Raw genomic sequence first — 12,305 nt, forward strand, 5'->3', positions numbered from 1 at the left:
ACCTTTCGACCACCTCACGTTCGTTCGTGAGAAGATTTCCGTCACAGTCTCTGCACATGTCGGCTTGTGGCACAAAGCCTTTGCGCGAACGGTTAAGCTTCTCGTAGAACTTCCGTGTGTCTTTAGCGCGGAACAGCTCTTCCATCGCTTCGCGATCTCGTTCTTCTTGATGGCGCTTTTTTCTTCGGAAGATCGAGTTTTGTCTGTTCCGCGCCTGTTTATACCGTGCCTCGTTCGCTCTCGTGCGGTGTTGCAGCATTCTCGCCCATGCTGCATTCTTCTCATTCTTCAACTGCTCCCATTCGCCGTCGTACCAGTCGTTTCTCTGATTCGGGGCCACTAGGTCCAGCGACCTGTTGCGGTGCTACCTATGTCTTATGTGCCTCCAGCCATCTTCAAGAGTGGTGGCGCCAAGCTGCTCTTCCGTTGGTAGGGCCACTTCCAACTGCTGCGCGTATTCATGGGCTACTTCTGAGTCCCGTAACCGCTCGATGTTAAGCCGCGGCGTTTGGCTTCGACACGAGTTGTTCACCGTCGAAAGTTTTGAGCGCATACATACAGCAACTAGATAGTGATCCGAATCTATATTCGCACTGCGGTATGTGCGAACATTGGTAATGTCAGAGAAGAATTTTCCGTCGATAAGAAAGTGGTCGATTTGGTTCTCGGTTAGGTTCTCGGGTGATCTCCAGGTGGTCTTATGGATATCTGCGGGGGAAGAAGGTGCTTCGGACTACCATACCACGAGAGGCTGCAAAGTTGACGCATCGTTGGCCGTTGTCGTTAGATACGGCATGCAGACTGTTCTGCCCGATCACCGGTCTGTACATCTCCTCTCGTCCTACCTGTGCGTTCATGTCGCCAACAACGAGTTTCACGTCACGCGGAGAGCATCCGTCATAAATCTGCTCCAGCTGCTCGTAAAACGTCTCCTTCTCGTCGTCGGGTCTCCCTTCGTGTGGGCAGTGTACGTTGATGATGCTGTAGTTGAAGAAACGGCCTTTTATCCTCATCTTGCACATCCTTGCGTTGATCGGCTGCCACCTGATAACGCGTTGTCGCATCTTGCCCAACACTATGAAGCCAGTTCCTAGCTCATTTGTGGTGCCACAGCTTTGGTAGAAGGTAGCCGCTCGATGCCCGCTTTTCCACACCTTCTGTCCAGTCCAACAAAGTTCCTGCAGTGCTACGATATCGAAGTTACGGGGATGTAGTTCATCATAGATTATCCTGTCGCAACCTGCGAAACCAAGTGACTTGCAGTTCCATGTTCCAAGTTTCCAATCGTAATCTTTATTTCGTCGCGTGGGTCTTTGCCGATTGTTCCGAGTCGTATTATCTCCTATGTTATTCGCAATAAGGTTTTTTACGGGTGGCTTATCGGGTCTACGCCAACACTCCTGTCTCGTCGGAGCGCCATCGTGCCAGCTCTGTTTAACGTCCCAACTAACACTAGGACGATCGCGCTGATGGGGCTACCACCTTGGATTTAGCTGTGCGCGATTCAGCATTTCTTACTCAGCCGCTGGATACCAGAACAGACGCTGTTTGAGCCGCACCTCCTAGTGAACAGACGCTCGAGACGTACCTCCTCAATCTAGCTGATGTCAAAAGGACAACAGTGCTCAGGCTGCACTACCAGCTAAGTACGCAATCCTTAGCTGGCGGTCTTTGTCATCGTTTGACCCGTGGAAGCGTGAGGTAGGAACTTGTGAGGACCAGAGCTGTGTTGAACGCTCCTTCCTGGTTGTCGACTCACCGTTTTGCAGCCGTTTTGCTATTGTGACATTACTTTTGAATAAGCATGAATAGCTTTTTAACCGATTTTTTGTCACATTTGATAAAATGCAAAAAATATGTATTAATCAATTACGCACTTTTATCATGTTTGTCCATTGTTTTAGATCTGGGCTCACAGTGACAGCAGAATCTCGGCTCACCTTGACGTACATAAATTTTGTATCGGTTTCTCCCTCCCAGGGTTTTCCCTACACTGCCCATACTCGCACAACAGTCCCATTTATATAGGAAATCCCATAGAATATGGGCAGCGCCGGATTTGGGCTTCGGGGGGCCCGTTTTAGATCTCATAAAGGGGTCCCTTTAATAAAAAAATCAGCCCGGTTCCACAAATTAACGTTTTGAATTTGGTTTTTAAATTAGATGTTTGGTCCTAAGATATGCAAAGGAGTGTAAGTGTCGTTTTGGTCAGTTTTTAGAATCAAAATTTGATCAAAGAATTTGACTTTTTTCTTTCAACAATTCGTAGAAGATTGGTTTGTGTATTGGCTTCTTTATAATGTGTATGGAGTGAAAAATTGATGAAAAGCTTCAAAGCCGAGTTCCTCGTATATAGCCTTCAACCCCCTCATAAAGAACATTGTATCTTTTCACTCTAGTTATTGTTCTCCATTTAGCCAAAAAGAACAAAGCCACTAGTTGATATGATGAACTTTTTTTATTGTTTATGGAATGATGTCATTTTCATTGAAATCTTTATTTACGAGAGTAATCCTTCTGAAATCAATAAAAAGCACTTTTTTTAAATCAATAATTAACTTTTCAATAAAAAGTTTTTCTGTCCTCGGCATCATTAACATCAATTTTTAGTTTCAATCAACCATTTTTTTTTCTCTTTTCTCGTTTTGATCCTTTTACTGGGCCGTATTTAAACATTGGACAGTCATATAAATGTATTAATAATTATAAAAATATTTTTTTTATGATCGATTGACTCTATTGAGTACAAGTTTAATGTTTTTCTCTCGTTGTCGCAATCTTTAAAAAAAAAATAGTATTTGTTTTCTATGGATTTTATTCGAATTTAACTCTAAGATTTGACTGAATTAAAAAAAAAACTTCATCAACTATAGAGCTATATCAACATGGAGAAGTTATTATAAATACTGATTACCGCATCAAAAAAGAATTTTTATATCATTTCAAGTTCCCGAAAGCATTGCAAATATGTTCAAGTTATAGAGTTCAGATAGGAAAACAATAAATTCTTTGGATTGAGAAGTACTCTACAGGTTTAGCCATATATTTTTAGATCCTGCAAAAACGTTAACGCATTTTCATTTCCAATAATCCAAGCTAACTCGAGAAGAATTTTGAATATATTGGCTTAACATTATTGATTTATTTTGTAATACATTCAAGGATAATAATTGACTAAACCATACTATGAGATTCAGATACATTTTAAGAAAAATAATATACACATATGTTCCATTGTTAACTGGAAAGTTTAAATTTTATGTCTAAAGAAAAAATATTGCAAAGTTTTTTAAATATTTTTGCACTATATTTTCATTTCTTGGGGGGCCCATCTGATCGGGGGGCCCGGGGCATTTGCCCCCTTGGCACCCCCCCAGATCCGGGCCTGAATATGGGACTGTTACGCGAGTATGGGCAGTACAATAGGTTTCAACATATCAGTGACATCAAATTGGAATTCAAACGATGGGTGCCGATGGCGGCCTGGTTTCAGCAAGAATGGCTCATGGCTGAATATTTGGATAGTTCGTAGTTTTTTTTTTACATATTATTCGCACAGTTGAAAATCGGAATTTTCGACACGCGAAAAACGGATTTTATCCAAACCCATGCGCCGGAGCTACGTCGGGCAAAGTGCGTTGTGCAGCACACAAGATCCGATGTCCAGCGCACTATGCCCGACGTTAGGTTCAACGCATAGATTAAGAGAAAAATCGGTTTTCGCGTGTCGATGTTTCCGGCTTTCAACTGGAGACGCGATAATTAGACAAATGTTTTCCGTACTGAAAATTTACAGGTATAACTGGTGTGCAGCGATATTGGACAAAATCACAAACAAATGAAATCAATACTTGTACAACACTAGCTAGACTCGACCTAAGTCGAAGTTGAATTCGAAATACGCGTATCTGTCAAAGCATACAAACTCTAGTGGAATTAAATGATATAGTACTAAATTCGGTTTTCATTCACATATAAAGAATGTGTTTAGGAAATGTTACAATGGTTTCTCCACGGATTCCTTTCGGCTCACAGGCCTAATTTCCACTTTGCGAATAAGCTAACAAATGTTTGTTTAAGCGTCATTTTTCGTTTTCACAATGAGAGGACTTAAAGACTCCACGTCCTGGTTCAATTATGTATAACTTACATACAAGCTCAAAATACGAAACAATCTTACTAAGTACTTTCAATGAAATGTATATGAATTAATTTTAGATTCCTTTATATTGAGAAATTAATTAGTTGCATAAGTGGTTGGTCGTCCAACTCCTTATCCAACTGCAACGCTTCATATTTCGGTTATCACATTTTCACTTATCTTGCTAAATATTCACCACCCCTTCTGTTTTCCTCCCTTCGTTGAAAATCGACAGATGTTCCTCTCTTTTTTTTTCTGCAACGCAACCGTTCTCATCCCGATGTTGCGATTATTATTACAACCGCCAAGTGTTTCGCTATTCTCATCTCTGAAACTATTCGCCTGGTTGATATTCGCTAAAATGCCTTATGCCCACTTCACATCCTATTCGCGAGGAACAGTAAAAATAATATGGGACAGAATTGTTATTATCTCGTATCCAACTTAGTAACAGGATATACGGCTGAGGCATACAGTGCATACTTCTCTCCATGTAGGCGCAAACCAACTGGAATGAAGCGCAAGCACGACGCAATGGAGGAACAACGTTGAGCTTTCGAGTAATGATTCCAGTGCAACTGGTAGGATATATCCGACGATGGATATTACTATTTTTCCGCCAGTAGTGCTGCCATGCTTTCCAAAGGCAACCGTCGGGGTGGAACAGATTTTCATTCAACTTTTTAATTAAATTATGGTTCCAACTGGCACCAGGTCCTGCAAGCTGATCTAGGGGAGGGTAACGGAGAGGGGAGGAAGTTCAGTACAGCTGATATGTATAAGCCAACACTGTGCAAGAATTCTGAAAGGCGGAAGGATTTCTGTTTGCACAATCTGCCACTGCCGGATCGTCAAGGATGGGAGCGAGTTTCGGTGGTTTGGCTCTGTACAGTATAGTTTTGTTAAATCTTTGGATATGGTTTCAATTGAGCATGAGTGTGATTGATCGCTCGCAGTTGCTTGCTACTCCGTTATTGTTGTAATCACACAAAGATCCAATAGACGTAATTACACAAAGTTCCAATAGACTCTTTCTAGTTCATCACCCTGTCACTGAAGGCAATTCTTGCACCTTTTTGCAGTTCATTAGTTTACTACTCGGGGAAACTGGTCGTTCGAGGAAAAGGGTCATTCGAGGGACCTGGCGTTCGGGTAAAAGATATTCAGGGAAAAGTAGCACAACCCATAAAAAAGATCTTTGAATTAATCCGCAGATAAACTATCCTAGGCACCTGTTGAGAATTTGGTTCGAGTTCATCATCTAACTCTTAAAAAACTAGTGGAATTATTAAAACCTTTGGATTAGTTTATAGAGAAATCTTTGCACAAATGTTAGAGAACTGTGAAAAAGCTGATGAACTCATATATTGTGTTTTTAAAGCAATCAATTTGATAGAACACATTGGATGTTTCTGGAAGAACTCCTTGAAGAATGCAAATCAGCAGGAGGGGAACCTAAGAAAATCTTGGTCAAATCTCTACAGGAATCCCTAGACATTTTACTTGGGGATTTTCTGTTGAATTCCTTGGTAGAATACTTGCTAGATATAATGGTGATGGAATCTATTTTAGGGATTTATTGGAGGAACTGTATAGATAATACAGTTTTCAATAACTGGCTAAGCTAAAATTGTCGGTCAATAGAAGATGAAGGGTCAATGTCATGTCAGGCAAAAAAGTCCAGAGGTTGTGTACACTGATCGAGGTTTTGAATTTATCAGATGATCACGTCACGAAAATATTTTACAGAGTCGTTTTGAAATTTCAAATTTCACTGGGATAGTTCCCAAAGGTGATCACGAACGCAACCCGATCAGTGATTACAACAGAATTATATCACAATTGTATCAAAATTTGTTACAAATATCATATTTTGTTTCAATGTTGTTAGAAGTTTGAGTTGATGGAGTAAATTATAAAACAATTAAAACAAAATCAGTCATAATAACAAAAGCTGTTTCAAATTTGTATTAGTTTAAAACTAAATTACAACACAATTTATTATAGAAAATTTGAGGACAAAGAAATTAACCCATTAACGCCCAGTGATCTATTTTGAGATCAGATGCCTCGAACGCCCAGTGATCTATTTTGAGATCAGTAACATTTCTGAATACAGTTAATTTTTTAGACAAAATGGATGGTTGGTATCTTTGACAAAGTTGTGAAAGACATTATGGGCAGTCTAACGACAGGTTTTTTAGTTCATATTTCTTCCACTAGGTTGCGCTATTAGCATGAATCATTTCTGTTTTGTCACCAGCTCTTGTCGGCATCACCCACGCTCGTCTTATACTACCATAAGCGTGGTTTGCAAATCAGAGATCCTGAACAATTATAGAATAAATCTGTGCTGGAAGTCAGTGTGGATTCCGGGATTCCAGTGTAAATTCTGGGATTTCAGAATATATCCTGGGATGCCATGTGGATCCAGGGTTTCCAGTGCAGAATCCTGGGATTCCGTGTGAATCCTGGAGTTATAGTGTGGATCGTAGGGTTTCAGTGTGGACGCTAAGATTGTAGTGTAGATTCTGGGGAATCCAGTGTGGATTCTGGGAATCCAGTGTGGATTCTGGGAATCCAGTGTGGATTCTGGGAATCCAGTGTGGATTCTGGGAATCCAGTGTGGATTCTGGGAATCCAGTGTGGATTCTGGGAATCCAGTGTGGATTCTGGGAATCCAGTGTGGATTCTGGGAATCCAGTGTGAATTCTGGGAATCCAGTGTGGATTCGGATCCAGTGTGGACTCTGGGAAATCCAGTGTGGGACTCTGGGAATCCAGTGGTGGAGTCTGGGAATCCAGTGTGGATTCTGGGAATCCAGTGTGGAATTCTGGGACAATTCCAGTGTGGATTCGGGGATCCAGGTGTGGATTCGGGGAATCCAGTGGTGGATTCGGGGAATCCAGTGTGGGATTCCGGGGGAATCCAGTGTGGATCGGGGAATCCCAGTGTGGGATTGGGGAATCCAGCTGTGGGATTCGGGGCAATCCAGTGTGTGAATTCGGGGAATCCAGTGGTGGATTCGGGGAATCCAGTGTGGATTCGGGGAATCCAGTGTGGATTCGGGGAATCCAGTGTGGATTCGGGGAATCCAGTGTGGATTCGGGGAATCCAGTGTGGATTCGGGGGAATCCAGTGTGGATTCGGGGAATCCAGTGTGGATTCGGGAATCCAGTGTGGATTCGGGGAATCCAGTGTGGATTCGGGAATCCAGTGTGGATTCGGGAATCCAGTGTGGATTCGGGAATCCAGTGTGGATTCGGGGAATCCAGGTGTGGATTCGGGGAATCCAGTGGTGGGATTCGGGGAATCCAGTGTGGATTCGGGGAATCCAGTGTGGATTCGGGGAATCCAGTGTGGGATTCGGGGAATCCAGTGTGGATTCGGGGAATCCAGTGTGGATTCGGGGATCCAGTGTGGATTCGGGGAATCCAGTGTGGATTCGGGGAATCCAGTGTGGATTCGGGGAATCCAGTGTGGATTCGGGGAATCCAGTGTGGATTCGGGGAATCCAGTGTGGATTCGGGGAATCCAGTGTGGATTCGGGGAATCCAGTGTGGATTCGGGAATCCAGTGTGGATTCGGGGAATCCCAGTGTGGATTCGGGGAATCCAGTGTGGATTCGGGGAATCCAGTGTGGATTCGGGGAATCCAGTGTGGATTCGGGGATCCAGTGTGGATTCGGGAATCCAGTGTGGATTCGGGGAATCCAGTGTGGATTCGGGGAATCCAGTGTGGATTGGGAGGGAATCCAGTGTGGATTCGGGGAATCCAGTGTGGATTCGGGGAATCCAGTGTGGATTCGGGGAATCCAGTGTGGATTCGGGGAATCCAGTGTGGATTCGGGGAAGTGGGATGGGCCAGTGTGGATTCGGGGTGGAATCCAGTGTGGATTCGGGGAATCCAGTGTGGATTCGGGGAATCCAGTGGGTGGATTCGGGGAATCCAGTGTGGATTCTTGGGAATCCAGTGTGGATTCTGGGAATCCAGTGTGGATTCTGGGAATCCAGTGTGGATTCTGGGAATCCAGTGTGGATTCTGGGAATCCAGTGTGGATTCTGGGAATCCAGTGTGGATTCTGGGAATCCAGTGTGGATTCTGGGAATCCAGTGTGGATTCTGGGAATCCAGTGTGGATTCTGGAGGTGGAATCCAGTGTGGATTCTGGGAATCCAGTGTGGATTCTGGGAATCCAGTGGTGGATTCTGGGAATCCAGTGTGGATTCTGGGAATCCAGTGTGGATTCTGGGAATCCAGTGTGGATTCTGGGAATCCAGTGTGGATCTGGATCCAGTGTGGATTCTGGGAATCCAGTATAGATTTTGCGAAACCCAGTGTGGATTCTAGGAACTTAGTGTTGATTCTTGGAATACAGTGTGGATCCTGGAATTACAATGTGGATCCTGGTGTTCCAGTCTGATTCCAAGTGTTTCAGTGTGGATCATAGGATTCTAGTGTAGATTGTGTTGCTGCATTGTGGATCCCTGGTTTCCAATGTAGATATTAGAACTCCACTAGGTTTGTTGTATTTTTGTGTATATCTTGGGACTGTTGTTCCGAATCTTGGTATTCCATTCTGGATATTGAAATTCCTGGAATTGAATCCGTGAATTCCAATTTAGATCCTGGGATTGTAAAATGGGTCGTGTAAATTCAATGTGAAACCTGAGATTTCAGTAGGGACCTTGGGGTTTCAGGATTGATGGACCTTGCGATTTTAGTGTGAACCGCAGGATTAGAACATGGGTCCTTGGTTTCTAATGTGAATGCTGGGATTTCAGTGTGGATTTTAGGATTTCAGTGTAGATATTTGTACACTAGTGAAGATAATGCATTTTCAGTGTAAATCTTTGAATTTCACTGGGGATCTTGGGATATTCTAGTATGGATTTCAGATGGATCCTAGGGTTTCATTGATGGATACCAGTGAAGAGTTTGAGTTTCCAGTGTAGATTCTTCCAGCGTGGATCTTTGGATTCCAGCATAGATCATGGATTTTCTAGTGTGGATTTTGGGATTCTAGTGTAGATGCTTGTATTCCAGTGAGGATTCTGGCATTCCAGTGGGAATTGTTAAATGGTAACCCAAGGATATACTGAGGGAATCCTGTTGGAGTTGTCCTGTTGAATCCTGTTGAAAGTCTGTGCAAATTTTGTGAAAAAAATTGCGAAAATAGTGAGCAAAAACATTGGGAATCTAACGAGAATGCTGAGATTCTTGTGATGGCCCTGTTGAAATCTTGTCTCATAGTTATATGGCAAACAGTTAGTATTCCTGAGAGAATCACGTAGAAATACTTTGGGAATTTGGATTGGTCTTATTGGTAAGAGTCAATTGTAAGAATTATTTGGGTATTGTGTAGAAATACTGAGGGAATTGTCAACATTATGAGAATTCAGTGTGTTTTTTTCATGAGCATCCTGGAATTAATGCAATGTGGATTTTGTGATATTCTTCGAGAATCCTGAGGGAATCCTGATGGAATTCTGTGCGAAGCCTTCAGGATTTCTGTAGAAACAATATGTAGTTGTTGGGAATCCTGCTAAATCCTTAGTGGCTTTTATTACGACAAAAAATATCATATTCGTGGAAATTTGTATAAGTGTGTACCCCGTAACCATTTGATACAAACGAGCCTGGCGTAAAATAAAGGAGGAAAATGCGACTACTGCGGCTATATGTGTATGAATGTATGCATGTTTGTATGTACAATCGAGTATGTGTTGTGCATTTACGTGTTTGTGTGTTTCGTACGCGTGTCACATTCAGCATCATTCTGTGGTGTAGTTTTCAATTAAGCCTCGTTTTGTTATTTATACTTATGGTATCATGTTCTTACCGTTTACATAATGTTTGTCGTAATATCTTGTCACTTTTTAATGCACCATACCACCTTCAAACATTTGCAAAAATAATAAAGTATTTTATTTTTTTTCAATATTTTGCGTACATATGACCCACTGTGTACTGTGACAAAATGTGACCGTAGATTTCTATTTAAATGACGGTTTAAGTATTCTCTTATCATAATGCGATACTCCAGAAAGAATCAGGTGATTACTACAAATGTGAAATAATTCGGGCGTTAATGGGTTAACAAGTTTTGTTATGATTCTGTTATGGGAAATAACATAATGGATTAAAAATTTGTTTGATTTGGAATTTTGTGTTTCAAATTATATTAAGAAATTGTGTCATAATTTTTGTTATTTTAACTACTAACCATTCCGATTTATAACACATTTTGTTAGAAAAAATGCGCTACCTGAGTAACAAAATCTGTTACAACTCTGTTGTTATCCACTGATCAGGAACTAAAAACTTGCAATTAGTGACGCTATCACGTATCCGAGAATATTGTGCACTTTGCGAAGTTACATTTCATCATTTTCAGTTTTAGGCAGTGAAAAATTATATTTAATCAGTACGAACAGACAGAGTGGGTGGCTGGCGAAAGAGATGCACACATATAGTCGTATCTATATAATTCGGTATACTTGATAGTCGTTCACCGTTTTGGGTACTACTTGAAACACAAAGAGAGTCATATGAGCCAACAGGACGAGCTCGAAGTTTCAAATAGTTGACGAATGCTGAAAATGTGAACCAGGTCAGCTGTGTATTCCGAGGAGAAAATTAATGAATTGAACAAACTTTGTCGAAAATTTTGCGGAAACGGGTCCGACTCCGACAGAAGCATTCCCGTGAGAGATAGTTAGCTTCGTGTAGAGTAGAGGTAGTTATTATGTATAATTTGTATGATATGCGATGAGAAACTAGGTACGTCCTTTGAGTTAGGATCCCAATTTAGAACCGGGGTGACGAGAAATGTTGAATTAGGATGAAATTAGATTACCGTTATTAAATGCATCAAGGTCGAGTATGATATCCATAATGATGGACAAAAGCAACGTGGAAGTTGATATTCTAAGGCGATGAGATGTGCTTTCACTTCCTATGCGTCTCTCAAGAGGTTTACGTTGATGCGTTTTTCTTAACATTCATTGATATAGTAACCACATCATAGCCGATAGCTATCAGTGACTTGAAATTTGCCTACCCTCAGGGGTACATAAGCACAGAACCTATTTCACCCAACCTGATTCAGTGACCCACCGGAATAACTACGGCCACAGAAATATTCCTGAGATCCTTTGACCACTTTTAGAAACTAGATATGTGTACGAGTAGGTACCTATACTGACAAAATACTAAAAAGAACTTTTGGAAACACCCTTAGAGAAATGACTATCATGAATTATCTGTAAATCCCCTATGAAACCTCTTTTCTCTTATTCCTTTTTGGATTCTTTTTTTTCTTGGGTCATAGTTTCTTTTAGGTTTCTGTTTTTTAATTCATTTTTGGTTTCTTTTTTTACCCATGAGGTCCCTAAAGTTCCTATTTTTGGTACACTCAGTTGCTAGATGCTAATCCAGTATTCCAGCGTTATGATAATTTATCTCAATCGTCATTTTTCCCATCTGATTTTCCCTTTTACAGAGGCCCGTCAGCACGGTGTTGGTTACTATGCATTTTCGACTGACCGTGAGGAACGGAACCGCCAGCAGCAGGAGCTGGACTCGATTCGCGATGCCACGCTAGAGGCACAAAAAGAGCGGGAAGATTTGCGCAAAGCACGTGACAAGATAATTGCCGACCGGATGAAGGCGGCCAAGGCACGGCAACGGGCTCGTCAAGGTTTGCCTCCGGAGGAGGAGAAGGAGGAGCCGAGTGCAAAGCCGGAAAAAGGAACCGCAACAATCGGAAGCTACGGAGGATGCACTGTACGATACCAGTGAGGAGAAGAAACGACTGAAGGCGAAGCCAAGGCGCAGCGGAAGAAGGAAAAAGAAGAACGCAAACGGAACCGTGAGCGTCAAAACACACGTTCGACCTTGGGACGAAGGGAAACAAAAGGACGATGAAATGGATTGGAAACCGGCCAGAGAATGGCACGTCATGTCACAGGAGGAATGGAACGAGATGGAAGCGGAAGGAGCGAATAGATGAGTTTGCCCCACCTGTCGATTATACATCGAAAACGGGAGCGGAGAAGAAACAATCCTTCGCAGCCAACGGGACACTATGAGGACAAGATTGGACGGCGAGATGACAGGAGGATGGTGGGAATGGCGGAAATGATTCCGAAGAAGATGAGGAC

At 42.2% G+C, this 12,305-nt stretch overlaps 1 protein-coding gene across 1 annotated transcript in view; it reads left to right on the forward strand.

The window, feature by feature from the left end:
• LOC110681154 (coiled-coil domain-containing protein 174-like) overlaps nucleotides 1–11,943 on the forward strand; it is a 34,892-nt gene extending 22,949 nt beyond the window's left edge. The window contains exon 4 of the mRNA XM_021856921.1: nucleotides 11,645–11,943. Coding sequence (XP_021712613.1) covers nucleotides 11,645–11,943 — 299 coding nt within the window. The remainder of the gene's footprint in view (nucleotides 1–11,644) is intronic.
• Nucleotides 11,944–12,305: the final 362 nt, after the last annotated feature.

This window comes from Aedes aegypti, unplaced genomic scaffold (assembly GCF_002204515.2).
Source record: "Aedes aegypti strain LVP_AGWG unplaced genomic scaffold, AaegL5.0 Primary Assembly AGWG_AaegL5_hic_scaff_481_PBJ_arrow, whole genome shotgun sequence".
Classification (NCBI taxonomy): domain Eukaryota; kingdom Metazoa; phylum Arthropoda; class Insecta; order Diptera; family Culicidae; genus Aedes; species Aedes aegypti.